This window comes from Oryctolagus cuniculus, chromosome 15 (genome assembly GCF_964237555.1).
Source record: "Oryctolagus cuniculus chromosome 15, mOryCun1.1, whole genome shotgun sequence".
NCBI lineage: Eukaryota > Metazoa > Chordata > Mammalia > Lagomorpha > Leporidae > Oryctolagus > Oryctolagus cuniculus.
The window spans coordinates 39,129,314-39,152,907 of NC_091446.1; the positions used below are offsets into that span (position 1 = coordinate 39,129,314).

General features: G+C 42.2%; 1 protein-coding gene across 3 annotated transcripts in view; it reads right to left on the reverse strand.

Moving 5' to 3' along the window:
* Positions 1-843: 843 nt before the first annotated feature.
* PCGF5 (polycomb group ring finger 5) overlaps positions 844-23,594 on the reverse strand; it is a 66,709-nt gene continuing 43,958 nt past the window's right edge. The window contains exons 7-9 of one of the 3 annotated variants that reach the window (XM_070057630.1): positions 23,127-23,216; positions 13,910-13,969; positions 844-6,429 (exon numbers count right to left, since the gene is read on the reverse strand). In XM_070057630.1, the coding sequence (XP_069913731.1) occupies positions 6,382-6,429; positions 13,910-13,969; positions 23,127-23,216 (198 nt within the window). In that variant the 3' untranslated portion in view covers positions 844-6,381. Of the gene's footprint in view, positions 6,430-9,535; positions 10,533-13,909; positions 13,970-23,126; positions 23,217-23,594 lie in introns of those variants that run through there. The other 2 variants (XM_070057631.1, XM_051823407.2) reach the window with 2 other exon arrangements.

Sequence of the window (23,594 nt, forward strand, 5' to 3'; positions counted from 1 at the left end):
ACAGGGACGTGCCCAAAGCGGGAGGGGCATAATTCAGGAGAAGGAATGAAATACTAATTGGAATAATTCACAATAGTGCAGGGAGGAGAGAGAAAGGAAAGAGCTGTTAAGTTTTGCTTTCTCCAAGAGCCTCGCTGGGCCGCACTGCTTTATGTCTCATTGTCCCTCTGCTCCGCAGTCAGTGCCGTCTGGTTGTGAGCCAGCCGGCTGGCCTCACAATGAGGCTGCAAGGCAGCCACCTGCTCCCTGGCCATAAACGTTGGGTGACCCTGCCCGGCCCCAGGCAGCCCCAGCTCCCCAGGCCGGAACTGTCCAGTGGGGACGTGCTGACTTCGAGCTCATTTCTGGTGAAGAAGAGGAAAATGAGAAACTGGCTTTGTGTCAACACCATGCGAGTGATGACAGGGAGGGGCTATGGGGACCTCGGCTCTGATGCTGCCCCCACCCATGACTGATTCGGGGTGCAGCTGTGCATCCAAGTGCTTGGTGGTGCTGTGTGATGTGGGGGTCATGGCCGGTCCAGGCCAATGGGGAGGAGGGAGGTGTGGCAGTTAGGGGAGGTGAGCAGCACACTGCAAGCCCCTAACAGGTAGATGCTGGGGCCCTGCTCCCCTGGCAGCTAGCACCCCACGCTTGCAGCTTCCTTCCTGGCTTAAGTATTATTTGAGGGGCAGTTTGCCATCTTAAAACTGAACAGCTGCAGAATCTTTAGAAAATGCTTACAATCTCAAACACTCATAAAGTTTCAGTGAAATCTGCCCTAGGAGTAGTAGGTAACGGAGACAGTTTTAAGGGAGGTTGTAATCTCCAGCTACTAATAATAGTAAAGATGACAACAGTAAGTTATGCAATCAAATTTTTAATAACAAAGATACTATTTTAACATGGTCAAATATACTTGCCTAAGTCCAGATTTTTTTTAAAAAAAATGTATCTAGCCCAACAGTACAATCATACAGCTTTGTACAGAACATTCCATAGATCAACAGAAAATACATTTGAGCACAAAAATAAAAAATATTTAAAGAGAATCTCTAAGCAGCATTTTATTTCTGCAAAACACATATATCTTGGACTGATTAAATATCTACAAGTGCTTTTCCATTACAAAAATACATATATTCTTAATAGACTAAGTCATTAACAATGACCTGGTAAATCTTTCACTTCAATTTGAATGATTTATAAGCTAAATCTTACAACCACAAAAAGGTTTTTATTTGTATTAAGATGTTACCACTTTTGACAAAAAGCTTAAAGTATTTCGTGTCTCAAAGGAAAAACAGCAACGTAACTTTACAATATACTTTGTGATAGTTGTACTTATTGTGAGGGCTACTTTATGATAAACTGGTACTGCTGTTGTATTGACCCGATTCAGGAAAGCAGCAGAACCCTGGCACTCCCCGACCCCCTCCCACCCCAGCTCCTGTCCTGGACCACAGCTTTGTAAGGACACTTGAGCCCCCACTCCCCTTCTAAGAAATACAGCAAAAAAGCTGACCCCGGACAAAGCTAGGCTGATGCCATACATTTTTGATGTGCAGGAGCTCCCACTCCAGGGGACTGATGCGAAGTGGAGGGATAAGTACGTTAATCTCTTCACTATCTGCCACCAGAAATACTCCGCCTGCACTCACACCGGTTTCTTTCTTCATGAAGCACTACAAGATGGAAGAACACCAGACCCAGTATTCAATATACGGGGAGGGGAGATAGAACAAGCTCATGGGATATTGGCAGCTACCTTTGAGTGCCGTTTTCCATGAACTTGCTGAAGCCTCCACGTGGTCTGCTTTACTTGATTCTAAATGTAAAGATGAGAAAAATGCAGCCTTGTGACTCATAGACACGGGGGGCTGGTGCTTCTGGTTTAGAGACCTGTGAGTGGGCTGGGCAAGTTGTATAGGTTTCTGAAAAGGTAGTGCTCAAGCATTTTAATTCTACTTGAAAGTATAAGGATGGGAAACAAACTGTTTGTGAAAACCGTATGACCTTGGCAGAGAATCACTTCTAAATTACCAGAAAAATGCCACTGCTTAAAAAAAAAAAAAACAACTATGAAAACCCTGTAGTTTATATTTGCTTGTTGGTTTTAATGACTTTGCAATCCGATGTTTCTGTCAGCACTCTAATGTAAATCCAGTAACTGTTGGTTACCCTCTTCATCTCTCACGTGTTCACTACTCTTCACAAACCAGTTCTTGCCTGTGTTACAATCTCTGTCACTCTCAAGTCTAGGGCTATCTATCACTAAGTAATAGTGGCATCTCACGCTTTTGCCTTTCTCATCCAGGAAATCAGTTATGGCAAAGTCAGTCACTTGAGGAGTTTTTGCGAGCAGCCAACGTCACTGGCATAAATCTTAGCTTGCTGGGAAATTCCGCATGGCAGGCAGAGTGTATTTCTGAGTGGGCAGCCATCTTTATCCTGTGCAGCGAGGTTTGCCCAGTTACCCATCGGGAAGACGCTGTGTGGCCTCTAAGGTGCCCACAGCGTGAGCTCCCAAGGAGAGGTGGTACAACGGTTCCCCACGTTAGCTGGGCACACGTGCTCTTTGTTCTGGAACCCAGTCTGCTGAACTGGGCTGTATCTAAATTGTACTAACAGCACAGTAACTGCTGAGAAACGAGATAGAGTTGCTTTACAGGGGGGAAAAATAAGCCCTAATGAAAATTTAGCTTTTGAATACAGAAAAAGCACTTACTTATGTAAGTCCAATAGAATGTATTGTGTTCTATACAAGTAAGCATGTCAGCACTTTTCCCAAAGTGTGTCTTTAGTGAACGTTCTCTCACGACTAAGAACCCACGAGCTAAAGAAGTGTAATTTTAATTTACACTACTCTGTGTGGAACAAAGAGCTTCTTGAGTTATGATTTAAAAATCTCAATTTTCTTTTCAAAGTATTTCCCCCTTTTTTCCCAGAGGGGGCTATTTCTTGTGGTGATCTCTTTCTCTTCTAACATCCTGATGACAGATAAAAGGAAGTAGGATCTGATTATTGCAGGGAGCACCTGCATCTGCTTGAGCTCACCAAGAAAATTCAGTTTAAAGCCTTTCTTTGGTGATACTGTAGCGATTGATCAAGGTTATTGCCTAACTATACAAAATTAAATTGCAAACTAAAAATTTCCAACTTCCAAACTGTTAAAACTGTTTCTGTAATATGGTTATTAACAGTAAAATGTCTTTGGTGATACCTATGTTCTTAAGAAAATCTTTCAAAAAGAGAAACTTGCAAGCGCCTATTTAAGTAGAAAAACCATTCATAAGAAACAGGTACAGATAACTCAATTTATGCAGAAATCTAAAACAGAAATGCACTTCAGCAGTGAGGCACTTTCTCTTAGATATTCAATAAAGCTAAACAGTTCACAATATCATACAATGCTTTTTTTCCCTTAAGAATCAGTTTAAATTTAGCTTATATTTGAGTGTATAATATAGTTGAGAAAACGCAGTAACTTCATAAAATGTGGCCAATGAGAATGGACAGCTGTTCAATGAATGAGGAAATGACAGACTCTCATGAAAGCAGTTGGAGGACATGACCCACCGAGTATCACCTACTCAATGAGCCTTTCAGGTTTTTTCCCCAAACTTCTTAAAATTGTCTTGTTAATCTAGAGAAAGGGCCATATTCTGACTTCTCTATTAACTGATTGTGATTACTTCAAATAAAGTTCTGTTTATAAACCACAAGCATTCTTGACATCTAGGGCTCCTGGATTCTTTTACAGTGATAATTAAGGCAGATAAAACAGATAAATCTTTTATGGAAGTAAGTTTTTTTCAATGTATTGCTTAAACAACAGATGAAAGGAAAAGTTAACTTCAGGTTTCTTTCTTCTCCAGTTGTACAGAGTTTGATGATTACCCCTATGGGTTACTGATAGTTTGCTTTGTTAGCACCCAGAATCTATAAAGTTGACCACGAGGGTGCCTGCATACTTTCCTAAAATTCTCCAGACTGACTTAGGGGCTAACAAACTGCTGGATGGGAAAGCAGTTAGAGGCCTGTACCCACAGAGGGCAGCGCCAGCAGCCTGTGCCTCTCAGGAGCAGTATCACGTGACTCAGAGCATCCAGATGTGTGTGCTTGGCCTCAAATAGCAACTGACGCCCTTCTGAATGGAAGGTGTTCACCTGTTTTGGCACTTACGTATATGTACTCCATCGCATTTTAACAAAATGTTAACACATTAACATCAAAGAAAGCAATTTTATATAAAATGATTTTCAATTCCATAACTGTCTCTTACATATTTCCAAGGAAAATAGTACAATTACATAGGATTGGGCAACAGACCAAATTTAAAGAGATCTTGTATACAAAATTCATTTCTGGCCGTAAATTTTTGCCAGGAAGCTAAAACATCAAATTTCATTTGTGGTTTTAAAAATGCATTCTTAATCCATTTTGAGTTAATTAAATTAACTTCCATGTGTAAAGCACTACTTCTTAATCACTGACCTAGACGTGATAAATTTATAATAATTAAAAACATTTCTTAGGGATATCTGGGAACTAGGTTTCATGGCACAGCAAAATAATTTCTGTAGCCTGATGGTAAATTCAGTTTTTGGTTGAGTGTAATGGTTTTTTTCCGACCACTGAAAGGGTTAGTGAAAATCTGCTTTCTAAATTCTGCTTGTGAGTCCTTCCAAGAACACATTATAAAAAAATGAAGTTGCGATATTGCCATAACCTTTTCCCACAAAAGTCACAGTAACAACAGAAAACTGTAACACAGACTTGGACTTGAATAAAATATGTAAGAAAATAATTGAAGTTTCATTCACAAAGATTGAGCTGCATTTTGTATGTCTCAGCACTGCACAATGTTTCTAAGAAGCATTTTAAAATTCAGAAGGCATTAACTTATATTTTACTGGGAAATGCAGCATTTGTACCATGTATTCAGTAAAAACTATGTGTTCAACACACAGATTGTGCTCATGTCAGATTTCTAAAACAATTGTTTTTCCTAACTTTCAAGAATTTTTCCAGTTTAACTTTGTTTTGAAACAATGAGTAAAACAATTTCCAAAGAAACTTTCTGAAAACAACTGAATTTTGAAAGGTTTAAAATGAAGTTTCTCATATAATTTAAGGTAACAAGAACTGCAGACTAATCCCAAAATGAAGGGAGGACTGAACAAAACCACAAAATCAAGGACGTTACCACAGCTCTGGCCTTAATGAACTCATGTAGAGAGCAAGAATCTCATTTCCCTCTGACTGCTACAGGACCTAAAATAAAATTCCTCTCAAACCATTAGTTCTGATCAGCCTATTGACCAACAGTGTTGCATTTATTCTATTTTACGTGTATGGTTTGGAAATGCAATAGGTAACTTACAGTTTTGATCTACGACTGTTTTGAGACTTTAGCTATTTTATGGATTTCAAATGTCATCTGCTCTAAAAATCCTAATATTAAAAGTCATCCTAACCCTCTGCATGCCACATGGACACACATCTAAGGCCAACTTAAACAGAGAAAACAGTGCACTCATTAAGTGACAGCAACAACGTAAAGATACAAACATAAAACGGGCTATCCAATGACGTGTCAGTAAGCAGCACCTGCTTCGCATAAGGCATTAGCAAATATTGACTTTACTTACACACTAAGTTTTCTTATTAGTAAATGTGATCAGCTGCCACCATGTTGAATGGCTGCGAGTCTGTCTTCAGGTGTCCCAGATGGCGCACGGATTCTCCATCGGGAGGGCTGCCGCGCCTTCCTTGTGCAATCGGTAGACTACAAAGACAGACACTGAGGATGTCTACGATTACGATGTGCTCTGATGCTAAAGAATAATTGGAATTCTTCACAAAAGGACTTGTACACACACACATGAACTACTTTTTACACAAAAAGCTTACCAACAACAGGGTGATGGTTCAGAAACCACTTTTCTAAATATATTTCCATACAAAATAATTTCAAGATATAATTATTAGTTTCTTGTACAGTACTCTATTTGAACAAGAATTAATAAAATAGTCTATGTGAAAACTGCGATACCACAAAGACTGAGCCATTGAGCTAGTGTAATTAAATAATAGAATGATCTTGGAAGAGGCGAGCAATAGTCAGACTCATGGCTGCACACCTGATTTCAACCATGACTTGCACACTGTGAGACAGCACAAATACCTTATGCAGACGGTTCAGTAGCAAAATGGCACTTGGTTTGCTTTTAATAGAAACAACATGAATGCAACTGACAACTGAGACGAACAATGGCCTTATTTGCATGCTGAAAATCTGATTGTTTCCCTCTAGTCCGCACACCATTTTCTGTGCAATCTGTTGACGAGTAAACAAACAGTGCAGGATTCATCTCCGTGACATCTAGGCCCCTTGGTCTAACCGAAATCAATTCTTGGTCGATACTGCAATACCATAGGATACGACTACAAAATAAAAACAGATGATGAATAAGACTAGATTTCTATAAAGACAGTACAGTTCATATACAAGAGATTGTTAATAATTTGAGGTCATCATTTATAATATTACCTGGTGTTGGAATTTATAACATTAAGATTTAAACTACCACTTAAAGTTACCATAAACTAATAATCTCTTTTGACTGCCATCACTTTACTAGAATCAGTTATTTTCACTAACGTGCAGCAGAGGCCACATTCAAAGACCCATAGACATCAGAGAGTGTATATGTGACTCATGTGAGTCCCTTATTAACAGAGACCCCCACCACCACTATGAATGTAAGGAACTGGAGTAGTCTTCATAAGTCACATTTTTCACATGCTTGATAATTTTTAGCACTTAACACTTAAGTTTAATGATTCTTTATAAAATACTAAAAATAAGTAGCTGTTACATAAATATTTAGGTCGCTGTCTTCTTTCAAAAGCCAGCTGTTAGTATGAAATAGACTTAACTATTACACAATACTTGCATAACTGAAGGCCTTACATCGTCCTGGATGTTACTCTATGCAGAAAAGCTATCATACGTCCAGCATTTCTCGCAGTACAGGCATATGCCACACTAACTTTTGCACCTGTTTTTACTGTTACCAGATCGTATAAATGCAAAACATCACAACATCAGAAAGTGACTGGAGAACCAAGGAGTTTCATTAAAGCTGTGACTGACCCTTTTAAAACTAAATGTGTGGAATCAAGAAAAGGGCCAACATAGCCTCCAACTAGCATTTTTCCAGCAGAGTGTAGGTGAGTGCAAAGATCCAGATCAGAGAGCTTGGTGTTCCTTCATGCCGATGAAAGGGACAGAGTGGGAGCCAGTGGTCCTGAAAATGACCAGCTCGGTGCCTCGCGGAGCTGTGACTGAGAACACTCAAGGTCACAGGCTGCTGGGCCATCCTGCTGGGTACAGGTCTGGAAGGCAGGAATCCAAACGCTGCCTGGCTCCTGGGCTCCCAGCTGCAGAGGCATAGTGGATGCCAGCAGTGGCTTTCTAAAGGCTGAGAGCAGAAATCTCAGTCCCTCAGGGTTTCTGTGCTCTGAAATTCTTTTGATTTTACTTGTTTGTGAGCAAACGGAATGAAGTTTAAAATACAATCAGATTATGTGGGGGAGGGCACAGAAATCTGTGTTTTAGAAGATTCTTTGTTTCTGATGTTCAGCCAGATTCTGAAACCACTGAGATGTTCTATGCTAACCTTACTGATTGCCATTGCATCTCTCCCGGCCGGCAGCTGGCCCTTTCCCCACACTCTATCCGGGTCGACCTCCCATTCTGGATTCAATCATCATGCTTTCTGCAAAAACCTGAGACAACAGTACTAGGCACAGGGAACTTCAAAAATTCATGAGAAATGGAATTCCAAGATGAGTTTATCTTGGTAGAAAAGTTTATGAAATCCAGACATGTTAAAGATCATTGAGAGTGTGTACTATGAAAAAACTGCATGGATTTCAAGACCCCATTTCAATTCCATGTTACCACCTTCTTAAAGTCCCCACATGAAATCCTCATGGACAGAGGTACCCATCACCATTCTACTAGGGATGAAGGTAGACAGGGAAGTAAACGAGCTTGGTAGTCACCCAGTGAGTTTCTCAGTTTTGAAGTAGCCATTGGTGTTTTAGGACAACACACATCGTTGAATAATGTCAGATGTGTCAGAACCCTGAAAAGTGTTCAGCTGTACCTTCAGTTGTGTTTCAGTTTGCGTTCTGAAGGAAAAATGGTACCACCATCACTATTATGAAAGGCGGCCTCTCCCGCGCTGACTGGGCCTGCATTTCACGGGTGCTGGTCCTCACTTTACAGAAGTGAGGAAAAGATACTTTCAAAGTAAACATTTCAAAAGTGGTAATTTTAGAAAATGACAAAACTGGTTGAGGTACTTTTTTTCCTTAAAGGATTTTTTTTTATCATGAAAGTAATTTGTCTTATTGTAGATTTAGCAATACAGAAAAGCATGTGTAGAGGTTTTAAAAGAGGAATTACTTAAATCCTACCATCCAAAGGCAATCATCATAAAAATTGTATCTTTCTGGTCATATCTACATTTTTTCCCAGAATTTGAATCATGCTACACGTTGTTTGGTTAATAATCTTGTCCAGTTAAAATTCTATAAACCTATTTCCAAACGACTTAATACCTTCCTATACGATCCTTTTGGGCAGCTATAGACTAGCTGATAGAGAAATGAGTCACACATATCTGAGTCTCCCTTTGCTGCATGGTTCGGGGGCTGCAAAGTTTTTTCCTTTGCTGTAATGGGTTACTCTTGATCCAGCCATCTATTTCTCGCCCTGGGGATAGGAACTCCCTGATGTGGAACTGTGCGTTCAATCGGTATGCGTATTTTAAAAAACTTTTTTTATAAATACTGTTACAATGGTGTTCTGTTTTTATATTTCCAAAAGAAATATGAGTACCCATTTCCCCAGAACCTCACTCAGAATGAGTGTTATCCTTTGCTCCTTTTTGTTAAATGAAAGGCCTTTTTTTAAAAAAATTTTTAAGAGTTGTTTGAGTTCTTTGTGTTACGGATGTTGAACCTTTTTCTGTTGTACAAAAACTTTCTTAGTGATGCGAGCTTCTTGCTATGTGCTTTTCAATATTCATAGTTTTAAAAACAAGATAGAATGGGAAAGGCTGTCCCCAGTCTGAGATCAGTTGCTCAACCTCTATTTTCTTCTTGATTGCTTCTGTACTAGTTTTTAAGGTTTGCCACCTACACCACCAAGAAAACTATTAGGAAATAGTGAGGCATGGACTGAACGGCCACCGCACCCTGTGTGGTTAGCTGAAAACAAGCCTGCCCCGCCGCACCTGCTTCCCTGAGCGCTCTGTCACCACACAACCTGCCCTTCCCGTCTGGCCGCAGCCCCGCCGGCCTCCGTGTGCTTCTCTACCACGCAGGCTTCCTTCTCGGGGCCTTGGCAGACTACTCCTCTGGCCTTGTGTGTTCTACATTCTACCTCCCATATTCTCACGGCTACTTCTCTCAATTCTTCATTTTTGAAGACTTTACTTGGCCCTTTATCAAAAATATTCTATTTATCTCCTTTAAATTGTCTTTGAACAGTCCCTGGTTTACTCATTTGTTCTGTGACCATCATTAGAGTGTAACTTCTGTGAGGACCAAGACTTGCCTTCCTTTATCCCCAGAGCCTGGAAGACTGCCATTGCATGCCAAGTGCTCAGTGGGTATTTGTGAACTACGTCTGTTTTCTCCATTCCTGTGAGAGACTCTTGATAGTCTGATGCATTCCAGAGCCTGTTCCTGAGCTATCCTTATCCTGCGTCTGTGTTCAAATGAGCATCCGATTAGCTCAGCTCTAAGATGCGGTTAACATGTGGCTGCACACGCGTTTCCTCGTCACTCATGTTAGAACGTGGCTGCAGCAGCCCCTGTTTGTATCTCCTGATGAACTTTACAATGATAGGCTTTATAAAGTTTAACAAAAATCTGAGTCAAGTGTGTGTGGAATTACATTTAATGGCATAATTATGGGGGTAACTGACATCTCTGTAATTTTAGTGCACCACTTAAACTTCTTGAGTATGAAATGGAGTTACGGATACACAGAAGGTCCGTCTTAGGAAAGACACACTCGTGTTTTCAATGGCTAGTTGTCATACTACCTGATATACTTTTAAATGGCTACACACACACACACACACACACACACACACACAAACCAAAACAGGAGTGAATTGGTAATTTGTAAATCTAGGTAAAGAATATGAATTTGATCAGATGTCTCTGAAGTATCTACTGATGACCTGGATTTTCTACACAGGCACTAAGTAAAAAACGTTTATAATCCATACATGTCACCCCTCTAATGTCAAGCCATTCTTGCATTTCTCATAGAAATTCAGCTAGGTCTTGGTTTGCCATTCTTTCAGTGCGTGATCATCTCAATGACAGCTGGTACGAGTCGTCTATTTATGGTTATCTGTCAGTTGTTTTGTCATGGTCACACTACTTTTGTAAAGGAATCTAGGAGAATTCCACTTTTTTCAATGATGTAAAGTAATACATATATTTGGCCTGGGAATGATCTGAAAAATTTGAGAGAATATGACCATAAAACCATTTAGGTATCCGTTAAGGAAGTTAATTCCTTACTTTTTTTTTTTTTTTATCTATTTCATGAATTAGTGATTTAAGTTTTCTTTCCTGTGTAAATTTTGATCCATTGATATTTTCCTAGACATTCTGATTTTGGCTAAGGGTACCTCCTATAACTACAAGTTAAATTTTCTTACAAGACTATATAACCCATAATGAAGTATGAAAGAAAGGACAGGAAATCTGTGTAGATTTGGAAATCTATCAGGGCCAGCACTGTGGTGCAGTGCGTTAAGCTACTGCCTGTGAGGTCGGCATCCCGCGTGAGCGCCAGTCCAAGTCCTGGCTGTTGTGCTTCCGATCCAGCTCCCTGCTCATGTTCCTGGGAAAGCACTGGCAGAGGGCCCAAATACTGCGGTTCCTGCCCCTGACATGGGAGACTCAGTTGGATTTCCAGTCTCCTGGCTTTGGCCTGGGCCAGCCCCAACTGCTGTGGCCACCAGGAGGTAAACCAGTAGATAGAAGATCCTTGCCCATCTCTGTCTCTGTTTCTCCTCCCAAATCTTGAAAAAAAATTGTTTTCCTCTTCAGTTGCCTAATAGCTTGGATTGAGGTTTAAGAACATTATTTTTTAGGAAACAGACATCAATTCTAAGAATAACAAAAAACCACATATGTTTGGGTTATAGCTATAGGCTAGAGGTATCCCTATAACTCATCATCCCCAAATAAGCTATGATGCTCAACGCAGGTGAAACACTCATAAATTTCATACATTTATAGAGTGCACCAGCTTAATTACATTGTAACTTTCATCATTTACATAATGAGGAGGATTTTTCTTGCTTAATAATTTTTCTCTTGGCCTTTATAGATGTTACATTAACTTACTCCATTGCTGAAAACCTAGAACTTAACAAGCATGTATCCAGGCAAGCATTTGGCGCAGAGGTTAAGATGCCTCTTGGGACAACCCACATCCTGCGTTGGATTCATTGGCTCAGATCTTGGCTTCACACCTGATTTCGGCTTCCTGCTGACACACACCCTGGGGGCAGAAGGTGATGGCTCAAGTAGTTGAATCCCTGCTACCCATGTGGAAGACCCCGATTGAGTTTCTGGTTCCTGGTTCTGGACTGGCCCAGACCCAGCTTCTGCAGGCACCTAGGGAGTGAACCAGCAGATAGGAGCTCTATCTTTCAAATAAATGTAAAAAATGTGTGTATCAAAAAGCACACGTTTTAATGAAGGCATGGGGACTTCTATATTATAGCACTGCCCAAAAGACTGAAGAGAAATTCTGAACTACTAATTCACAAATTTTTATCAGCAATTTTAAGTGTTTTTTTTTTTTTAAAGATTTATTTTATTTATTTGAAAGACAGAGTTACAGAGAGAGGTAGAGACAGAGAGAGAGGTCTTCCATCTGCCGGTACACTCCCCAGATGGCCACAACGGCTAGAGCGGAGCTGATTTTAAGTCTGGAGCCAGGAGCTTCTTCTGGGTCTCTGACGTGGGTGGAGGGGCCCAAGGACTTCTGCTATCTCAGGCCACTGCAGACAGCTGGATTGGAAGAGGAGCAGCTGGGACTAGAAACAGCACCCATATGGGATGCCAGCACTTCAGAGCAGGGTTTTAATCCACTGTGTCACAGCACCAGCCACGGTGTTTTTTTTTTTTTTTTAAATTCTGTTTCTAAGGACTTTTCTTCCCTTTAGATTATTTATTTGAGGGGCAGATTTACAGACAGAGGGAAAGGGAGAGAGGAAGGTCTTCCATCTGCTGGTTAACTTCCCAAATGGCTACAACGGTTGGAGTTGGGCTGATCCAAAGCTAGGGCCAGGAACTTCTTCTGGGTCTCCCACGCAGGTGCAGGGGCCCAAGGATTTGGGCCATCTTCTGCATTCCCAGGCCATAGGAGGGAAGCTGTATTGGAAGTGGAACAGCCAGGACTAGAACTGGTGCCTATATGGGATGCCAGCGCTGCAGGCGGTGGCTTAGTCCACTATGCCACAGTGCTGGCCTCTGAAGTAGTTTTTTTCAATATTTAACATGCATTCATATGTCCCAGCCCCAAGACTGCGATGCAGGAATTAAGTTTGCTAGAGACATTTGTTACAATTGCAATTCTCTGGTCTTGGATCCAAAGAAATAAAATGAAGATAACCTGAAGGTTGATCTTCGGTCACCTTCACCACACACTGCAGCACTTAGTCTCTGACAAATCTTTTAAGACATTTCAGAAAACCAATCTATTTTTTGGCAGAGCAATTGAGAGCTCTCCCATACACTGGTTCACTCCCCAGATGGCCACAAAAGTCAGGGCTGGGCCAGGTCGAAGCCAGGCCCCAGGAACTCCATTCCGGTCTCCCACATGAGTGTCCGGGGCCCAAGTACTGCAGCCATCCTCCACTGCCTTCCCAGGTGCACTACGGCAGGAAGCCGGATCAGAAACTGAGCAACAGTGACTCAAGCTGGGCCTGCAATATGCAATGCCAGCAGGACAAGCAGTGGCTTAACCTGCTGTGCCACGAGAACGGCCCCGCTCCAGGTTTTTACCGCATGTTTTTATTAATTAGCTCACTATTGTTTCATTATTAAAAGAGGTAACCCAAGAAAAGTGCCTATTAAACAAGCTCACGATTAGATTTAGCTGAGGCTGTTATTTATTGACACCTAATTTGGCATTTCATTTTTTTTTAAAGATTATTTATTTGAAAGTCAGAGTGAGAGAGAGAGAAAGAGAGTGTCTTCCACCTGATGGTTCACTCTCCAGTGGCTGCAATGGCCGGAGCTGCACCGATCCGAAGCCAGGAGCCAGGAGTTTCCTCCGGCTCCCATGCGGGTGCAGGGGCCCAAGGAGTTGGGCCATCCTCCACTGCCTTCCCGGGCCACAGCAGAAAGCTGGACTGGAAGAGGAGCAGCTGGGACTAGAACCGGTGCCCATATGGGATGCCAGCACTGCAGGCGGTAGCTTAGTCCACTATGCCACAGTGCTGGCCCCGACATTTCATCTTTCACTTATGATTGATTTGTTTAAAAATTAAAAAATCTTACAGAATGTAACATCTGACTTCAACATGGATCAGAGAATTCTCAGGGGTTGAAACTAGAAATTGTTAAAAATACCTGACTTAGGACTAATGGCCTGAACATTTTTAGTTTCATTTTTAGTTCAGTAAGATTAAATAGATCATTCAGGAGAATTAAAATAACGGGAAAGTTTGTATATATGTGTTGAAAAGATCAAGCTTTTGCAATTCAAGTCACTACTGGCTTTACAGTTACATGTCTTAGTAACTCTGGGACGAGCGATCCCTGCCGTGGCATTGTGATGGGCATATGCACAGTCCTGAGTGCCTCTTACCTGATACAAGGGGCCATCCTGAGGGCAGACTTGCGAAGATGAGCAGTTCAGACACCGAAACTGCGGAGGAGATGAACTCATCAGATAAGAGGCATCCACAACTGGATACATATTTAAAACGGATTATTTAAAATATTTTAATGTCAAAGCATAAGAGTCAACAAGATTAATTTTAAATAAACACTTCTCAAAAATAAGGTAGTTTTTTGGGGGGGAAAAATAGATTTTCCTAACTTAGTGATTGGTAACTGGCAGAATTTAGCTTGAAATAATTTTAGCATCTAGGCATGAGTTTTGTTTAAATTCTGTGAATTCCAAACTGGCAGCCAGTCCTTTTCAAATGCAAATTATTGGGAAAACTTCACTTCTTGAGTGTATTCAAGGGGCACCCTCTTTGTTCCATCCCTTCTGTGACCAGTTCTCCTAAATCTCCAACTGTCCTGGTTGTAGCACAGACTGTTCAAGGAGATTGGGGGTCTGACCGGGGCATCAAAATTCACTCAGCCGTCTTCTGTTGTATATTATGTTCTTTCTACAGCTCAGATGATTGTAGTCTCTACCTATTTTAATAGCACTAGGTTATGAACTCTTTAACTTTCTGTTTCTCACTCCTATTTACAAACCTAATAGTGAAGCCACAGAGCTGCCATCCATCATGGAGTGTTTTATGATGGAATAAATGAGAAAATATTTTAAAATTTAAGTAGATTCCATTGGAAACCTACTACACCTTTTAAGAGTTTCAAACTGATCATTCTTAAACTTGATATTAAAGATAAATATAGTATCACACTATAAAACATAATATATACCTTAAAATTAGGTATATATGAATCAGCACTGCATATGCTTAATGAAAAAAATGCACAAAAAAGTGAAGCATAAATTAAATAGGCTAACTGCAACATCTCAGAATAGGTTTTTAAAAGATACTTCGAAGGACTAAGCAATGAAAACACTTTGAAAAATTAGGTAAGCAAAGATGAAAACAAATCTATTAGTAACCTTTTAAGAAAAATTTTGGAAACTTGGTATTTTTTCAAAATAGAAGTTTTTTCCTCTAGCATTTGGTCTCTAATTTTGTGCACAGTGCTAATTAATTGTTCTCCTTTGGTGAGTTTTTTCTCTCTGAAGTCTCTCCAAGCTCTGACCTATCAAACTTTGCCTATATATGAAAGTCTCAAATAGCATCCAGCACAAAGTGGAGACTTGGGGCGGGCATTTGGCACATCAGTTAGGATGCTGCTTGGGGTGCCCGCATCCCATACCGGAGTGCCTGGGTGTCAGTCCCGGCTCCGCTGCTAATTGCGGCTGCTTGCTAGCATGTACCCTGGGAGATATGAGGGGACAGCTCAGCTTGCCGAGACCCTGCCACCCAGGTCGGAGACCTGGATTGAGTTCCCAGTTCCCAGATCCAGCCTGGTCCAGCCCCAGCTATTGCTGGCATTTAGGGTGTGAACTAGTGGGCAGGACATCCTTCATTCTCTTTCTTTTCCCTTGCCTTTTAAATACATAAAATAATAATAATTTTAAAAAGAGAGTTAAGGTGCTAAGAGGCAACCTCATGGTTATACTTTTTTTTCCCTTTTAATCTCTTTGTTATCAATTAAGACAGATATGTTTGCTTTTCTTTAATTGCTCAATACTACAAATAATGCAAAGGAAGACATGCATCGTGTAGTGATTTTAGGTTCTGGACGGGCAGAGCTTTGTGGATGACAGAAAACTAAAGGATCATCTGGGAAGAGGGGGCTGTACTAACAGTGGTACTCAACCTGCCCAAGAAAAGGTGAACATGACTCTAGGATGAAACTGAGCTGAAGGGAAAAAGATGTTGATGGTAAGATCGCAAGGCGGGACAGGAGAGAACCACAGTCATGAAAGTTAATATTCTTAATTTAAAAAAATACCTAATATTTATTATGCCAGGCACTCTAAGCACCTTAGTATATACATATCTCATTAATTCACATTAAACTTTTCAAGAGTTACGATTACCTAAATTTTAAGAGTCAAAAAACAGGTAAAGCCAGGAGGCTGGACACAACTGGGAGGAAGCGGCTGCAACATGTATGAAAATTCACTCAAACTATGGAAAGAGCTGCCAGAAGCCAGTAAGACAAACATGAACCACCCCCCAACATGGCAACAAATATGAAAACAATGCTCACAGAAGAATTACAAGATTGACAATCTGCAACATTGATGAGGATATTAGAAAATGGGCATGCTCTATGGGGCCAGCCCTGTGACATAGCGGATACAGCTGCCACCTGCAGTGCCAGCATCCCACATGGACACCAGTTTGTGTTCCAGCTGCTCCACTTCCAATACAGCTCCCTGCTAATGCGCCTGGGTAAGCAGAGGAAAATGGCCCAAGCCCCTGGGCCCCTACCACCCACATGGGAGAACTGGAAGAAGTTCCTAGCTTCTGGCTTTGTTCTGGCCTAGCTCTGGCCATTGTAGTCACTTAGGGAATGAACCAGCAGATGGAAGCTTGCTTGCTCTCTGACACTGCCTTTCAAATTCATAGCTAAATCTTTTAAAAAGAGAAAAAAATGGGCATTTGTACATTATTGTTGATGTAATTACAAATTGCTAAAACCTTTCAAGAGGACCTTGTTATTATCTAACAAAATGTAAAACATGCATGGTCTAGACTATGGATATGCTTGCACATGTACAAAAAGGTGTATGTACTGGATTACAGCATTGCTTGTAATGTCAAAAAACTGAAAAAAAAAAAAAATCTAAACGCCCACCAAAGCAGAGTGTTACTCAAATTATGCCACAGCCACACAAATGGAATGCTATTAAAGCTTTGTCTCCAAGTTCACTGACTGTCTACAAGGCGTATCATCAAAGGAGAGAAGCTGCAGAACAATGCTTTGTTTCCATTTATGTTTCCAAAAAGAGGAATCACTGGCATGGATGGGGATCTGAGCATCAGACTGATGACTAGATTAGATGGCTGAGTCTCTTCAGCACTGGGCTCTAACTCTGTAATAAAACACCCTCAATTTGTAGGTGTGGGAGCTACAGGGCAAGTCAATGGTCACAGGCCACGTCTCCCTACTGCACAAAGAATGGTACAAAGATCAAATGCACTGGCATGTCCGGAGAGCTTGTGAGATGTGCAGGATCTTGGGCCCTGACCCAGACCTGCAGAGTCAGATTCTGTGTTTTGCCAAGATCCTAGCTGATGTGTATTTGCATTACAGCTTGGGAAGCAGTTTTATTTCATTTAAAGGATATTTTCACTCACTAATAAGCAAAAGATTAATTGTGAGGTGACACTATTATTCATTGAAAAATTTCAAGATCTGGCTAAGTCTGAGGGTTGTTCCACTGCCTGGAGATAAAAATCTTTCAGGAATGCACCACAGTGAAGACAAGGGCCCAGCAAGGGCGAGGTCACAAGAAGCCAGCCTGAGCCTGAGCCCACAGGCCCGACCACCAGAGTTCTTTGGTGCAAGGAGAAGCCCACTGCTCTTCAGAACTGGAGGCAAAACCACGGTTCCTGTGATCCATCCATGGAGGGCAGAAGCGGGACCCGGGACAGGGCTGATCAGAATATGCAGCAGTCTCCCCTGGGGTGAAAGACTCAGGGGTAGTGTCCAGCATGAAGAGCAAAGAAGACTACAGATGGACTCCCAGACAAGAGTGTGGCACAGCCGGCAGATGTCCCACCACGCCACACCATGCCACACCACGCCACACCAAATGAAGAAACTGCAAAGATGTCGGCGTCGGCCCAACCGACTCGAAATACAGCTCCGCGCCAATCTCAAACCCGATCTAAAGCTCATGTGACAGCACAAATAGGAAGAGTATCAGTGGGTGATTCCTCCCCTAACGGTTTCTGATATAAAACATCAAACAGCTTGGAAGGCCCAAAGATTTGCCTTATAGGGGCTGGCACTGTGGCACAGCAAATTAAAGCCCTGGCCTGAAGCGCTGGCATCCTATATGGGCGCCAGTTCTAATCCCGGCTGCTCCACTTTGATCCAGCTCTCTGCTATGGCCTGGGAGAGCAGTAGAAGACGACCCAAGTCCTTCGGCCCCTGCACCCGCGTGGGAGACCTGGAAGAAGCTCCTGGCTCCTGGCTTCAGATCGGCGCAGCTCTGGCCATTGCGGCTAATTGGGGAGTGAAGCATCAGATGGAAGACCTCTCTCCGCCTCTCCTCTCTCTGTGTAATTCTGACTTTCAAATAAATAAATCTTGAAAAAAAAAAATGCTTTGCCTTATAAGCTTTGTTAGTTTGGACTTGAATCAAACTTGACCCCTTTCTCCCCGAAACGAGCAGTTGAAGGGTTTCAGACAAGGGTGTTATGTGATCAGATTTTCATAAAAGCTTTTCAACATGTAACATGGGCACGAGACCTGCTCTAAAGAACAAGATGTGCAGGAACGTAGCAGCATACTTCAAAAAATTTATGGAAAATTGAATTAAAGATAAATTAATTTTGGTGCAAAAAATTTTGAAATCCATGCACACAAGGGTCTTCAAAAAGTTCATGAAACTCTTCAGTCGCTGCTTGGGATGCCCGTACCCCATGCTGGAGTATCTGGTTTCTGGCCCCACTACTGGGCTCCTGATCTAGCTCAAGTACTTGCACTCTTGGTTTTGACCTGGGGAGGCCCAACCCTGGCTTTTGCTGGCATCTGGGAAGTGAACTATTTTTTTTTTTTCACATAAAAAACAAAAAAAAAATTTAAGTTCATGAAATGTACATAAGAAGTCATGCATGAATTATTTTTTTGTACAAAAATAAACTAACTCTGCCTTTCAAATAATTTTTTAAAGAAAGGAGAGGGCCAGCATTGTGGTGTAGCAGGTAAAGCTGTTGCCTGCAGCACTGGCATCCCATATGGGTGCAGGTTCAAGTCCCAGCTGCTCCACTTCCAATCCAGCTCCCTGCTAATGCATTTGGGAAGGCAGCAGAAGATGGCCCAAGTACTCGGGCCCCTGCACCCACATGAGACAACAAGAAGAAGCTCTTAGCTCCTAGTTTTAGTCTGGTCCAGTCCTGGCCATTGCGGCCATTTGGGAAGTGAGCCAGCAGATGAAAGATCTTTATCCCTCCCTCCCTCTCTCTAATTCTGCCTTTCAAATAAATAAATAAATCTTTAAAAATTTAGTAAAAAAGGTGGGGCTGGCGCCGTGGTGCAGTAGGTTAATCCTCCGCCTGCGGTGCCGGCATCCCATATGGGTGCTGGTTCTAGTCCTGGCTGCCCCTCTTCCAATCCAGCTCTCTGCTGTGGCCTGGGAAAGCAGCAGAGGATGGGCCAAGTCCTTGGGTCCCTGCACCTGCATGGGAGACCAGGAAAAAGCACCTGGCTCCTGGCTTCAGATCAGTGTAGCTCTGGCTGTTGCGGCTATCTGGGGAGTGAACCAACAAAAGGAAGACCTTTCTCTCTGTCTCTCCCTCTCACTGTCTGTAACTTTACTTCTCAAGTAAATAAAATCTTTTCAAAAAATTTAGTAAAAAGGAAAAACGAAAGAGACAGAGAGATAGAGACTGATCTTCCATCTGCTGGCTCACTCCTCAAATGGCTGCAATGGCCAGGGCTGGGCCAGGCTGGACCAGGCTGAAGCCAGGAGCCTAGAACTCCAATCTGGGTCTTTGATGCTTGTGGTAGGGGCCTAAACAGTTGGACCATCTTCTGCTATTTTCCCAAGTACATCAGCAAGGAGTTCAATCAGGAGTGGATCAGCTGGGACTCAAATTGGTGCTCAAATGGGATGTTGGCACTGCAGGTGGTGGCTTAACCCACTGCTCTGCAATAAATTCCCCAAATTTTTAATTCCATTTCTGCATAAATTTTCTGAAATACTCTAGAATATATACATCTATGTGTGTGCATGTATATGTATAGGAAGTGATAAAACAGTGAGGTATGGCGTATTCAATATGTTGTAGTCAATAAAACTAAGAATAAATTAATTTTAACCTTGCTCCGTATGTGTATATATGAATTAACCCCAGATGGATGAAAATGTTTAACATAAAGCGTTAGAGGCAAACGGAAGACTCACAGTGTGGCCACTAGTTTAGGAAATAACCTGCTGGTTAGCGTGCCAGGAGGGAGAGCAGTCGGAACTCCTCAGTCCTCCTGGTGCCTTGCTGGCTGCTGATGGTCGAGAGGGGAGGCGTGGGGTCAGTGAAGGAACCACCACTGGGGCTGGGACGGTGGCGCAGCTGACTCAGCTGCAGCACGCGACACCCGCACCGCACAGCAGAGTACCTGTTTGAGTCCCAGCTGTTCTACTGGGCTCCCATTCCTTGCTACTATGCCTGGGAAAGTGGCGGAAGAGAAACCAGGCTCTTGGCTGTGGCTTGGCCCAGCCCTAGCCCCAGTCCCAGCTGTTGGGGCTATTTGGGGGTTTCTCTCCCTCCCTCCGACTCTGCCTTTCAAATAAATAAATAAACTTTAAGGTTGTTTTATTGCTGCTGCTGCATTTGTGCATGTCATTCATCTACTGGTAATGTAACTTGTACTTAATTTGACCCTGAGCAAAAACCTATCCTTGAGCAGATAAAACAAACGGTAAACTGAGAGTCAAAGGGGTGAAATTATCCTCAGGATAGATTTTGTGTAACAATCATCTTATTATTAAACACAGTTCCATCCAATTGACTCTTCAAACAAATATTTACTGAGTGTCTGTGCTGGGTACTGCTTTGTGCTGGAGATTTCACAGTGAAGAACCCAAGTCCTTGTCTTCAGATGATGCTGTTGTCGGAGGACAAGCAATGAACTTAGAAACAAGAGGCCAGGCACATCAGGTGGGTGGAATACCGCGCAGAACAACAAGCAGAAAAAGGGACCAAGGATATGACTGGGAGAGGAGAGGCCTTACTGAGGAAGTGACACAGGAACACACTCAGGTGAGAGAAGGGGCAAAGGGAGCTGGCAGGGCCGAGAGCCGGCGGGTGAGGGCTGTGTCTGGGGTCTCTGGGAGGACTTCAGCTTTGATTTAACGGGTGTGAAGTGCTCCGGGAGGAAGCAGAGCAGAGGACTGGCATCTTCTAACCTGTTGTAAGAGCACTGCTCTGGCTCCATGCTGGGGAAGGGCAGTGGCTGGGAGCCCAGCTGGGAGACTCTCATTCCGGAGAATGGCGGTGGTGGCGTGGACCAGAGCGGTAGGAGGGGAGGCAGTGAGGCACAGCTGCATTCTGATCTTAGTATTTTGATAGTAGAGGTTTTCAGAATCTGCTAAGGCTGGATGAAAGAAACCGTAGTCAGGGCTGACTTGGGGGATTTGGTCCGAGACTGTGACGACGGTGGGAGAGATGGGCTGAGAGGAGACAACGGAAAGACAGCTGGCTGCGGCAGGGACAGCCGTGGGCCAACTCCACCTCACTGCTGCACACACACGCCGAGGGCAGCATCTTTTCTGTTCACTGCTTTAGTTTCCACCTCAAAAAATCATAAGGTATTGAAATACTTCCTGAGCTTTCATTAAACTGTGTGCAGCTATGTCATCTAAAACATAATTATAGTTAGACTGACTTAACTGATATTCTATTAGTAAAACTTCCTATGATTAGCTCTTTGATGTTTTTACATTAAAACATCTGGAAGTGTGGATGACTTTGGGAAGGGGTCTTATAAAGGACAAGTGAGCACCAGTAGAGGTCTCACTATGGGTGACAAGCGATTTCTTAATTTTAGGGCAAACCTATTCATCACGATGATTTCAAGCACCAAAACAGATTGGAATGCCCGCTGAACTATCAAAGCTACACCTAGGTTCGGTGCAATATCAATGTCACGTGTAGCCCTGCAGTATCTGCTCCCTACCCCTGCTGGCTGGCTGACAGCAACCTGTCTCTCCTGCAGTCTGCAGCTGCTACTTGACACGTGTTGGGGGCGAACGGTCACATGAGGGTGACATGTGTGCAGCCATTTAAAAAACTACCAAATGTCACAGAAACACAAGTAGTAGCTACCAAATATAATGACGATTAGATTTTTCTAAAAAGCTCTAAAGTGGTTTGCTGGGTTCAAGGGCACACGATTAGGTGGTGAGAAAGTAAATGATGAGAATGTCACTTTTTCCTCCTGCAGTGACCACAGCAGTCAGCTTCCCAGAAAGGCTCTACCCAAGGAAGATTCACATCAGCAAACGATTTTAAGTGAAGCTCCTATCATTTCAAGACATTTCTGAAAAACAGCCACATATGCCCAGGGAATAGCATAAGAAATGACTTTTTTGAGGTTTTACAGTGGTTCTTCTATTCAAGTATGCTTTAGAATTATTATAACAAGGAACTCTCATGATGACTAGATTTTGTATTATCTGTCCATGTGTTAGAGGTTAAATCTCTTAATTCTATGTTATTTTTTATGGTTTACATTCTGTGAAGAAAGGTAATAAAATCTAGTTTACAGAATAGATGAAAGAGTTTCAAAGTCTGACATACTGCATCATATACACTACAGACTCAGTGTCTGAAAGATAACTCTAAGTTGCCTAGTCCAACCTTCTCAGTTGGTGCTTGTTCACGCACTCGGTTCATGAAGAGAATTTCCTAGAGTGTTACTGCTGCATTCTTCACTTTCATCTATCGGCTTGTCCCAAATCTCCCTGGTGTCCCACGTTACTTGGAATTCAGATATGCTTCAGCCTGGGATCATAACTAATCAGTTTACAATCCAGAACACAATTTTCTTTGTTTCCTCCTTTGAATAAATTCTCCCGTATTCCACAACAGTCTAATGCTGCTATCGGAAACCTCCACAAGTTCACTTACCCTGGGGTCTGATTTGATACTTTCAGTGCAAAGGAGGTACCTGAAAAAAAGACCTGGCTCCTACTCTCTGCCCATCCACCACAACTACAACCACAACCCTCTCACCAACCACTAATCGTACCAGTCAGGGAAGAACTGTCTCCCCCACCCACTCCATATACCTCTAAGCTCCCCTAAGTTAAGTGTCCGAGTCTCTGTCTTGAAGTTAGCAGAATCCTGAACATATTTAGATAAGGTTTTTAAACTCACCTTAAATACAACAAAACCACATTTAACACAGTCTTATACTTGGGACCCATTTTCACAGAGTGCTGGAAGAAACAATAAGAAGTGGAACCAGTTTCTTCTCTTTCTCAAACTAGGTTTTTCAGTTCCTAAGTAATACTTTTAAATCTGAGTGCCATATCGGTACACTAAATAGACACAAAGGTAAGTAAATAGAAAAGAATTTACGTTTTCGCCTCTCAGACGCCATCTGGTCATATAGATGAATTCCATAGTATGATCCTTCCCCATAATTTCACCATTGCACAGCACATCCAACTTTAAAAAGAACAGTTACAGATAGATTAACAAATAATTTTGAATTCATAAGTATTTAAAAAATGTTTATACATTTTCTAACTTTCAAGAGACCAAGTTATAGCAAAATAGGCGATACTATCTACTCATACCTTAAGTTCATACACAAACCTTGTAAATGCAATGGATGTTCTCTCATCCAGGTCTCTCTACAACCTCAGAGGCTGCACACAATTTTCTGACCCCTCCCCCCCTTGCTAAATGAGGAGAACTTTTAACAACCTTACAACTCCTCAGAGCTCTTTGGGCTTCTGAGGTTAACTCTCAAATTTCTTCTTCTTCTTCTTCTTTTTTTTTTTTTTTTTACTTCCCAAGATTAGAAGGGGTTGCCTTCTTCTC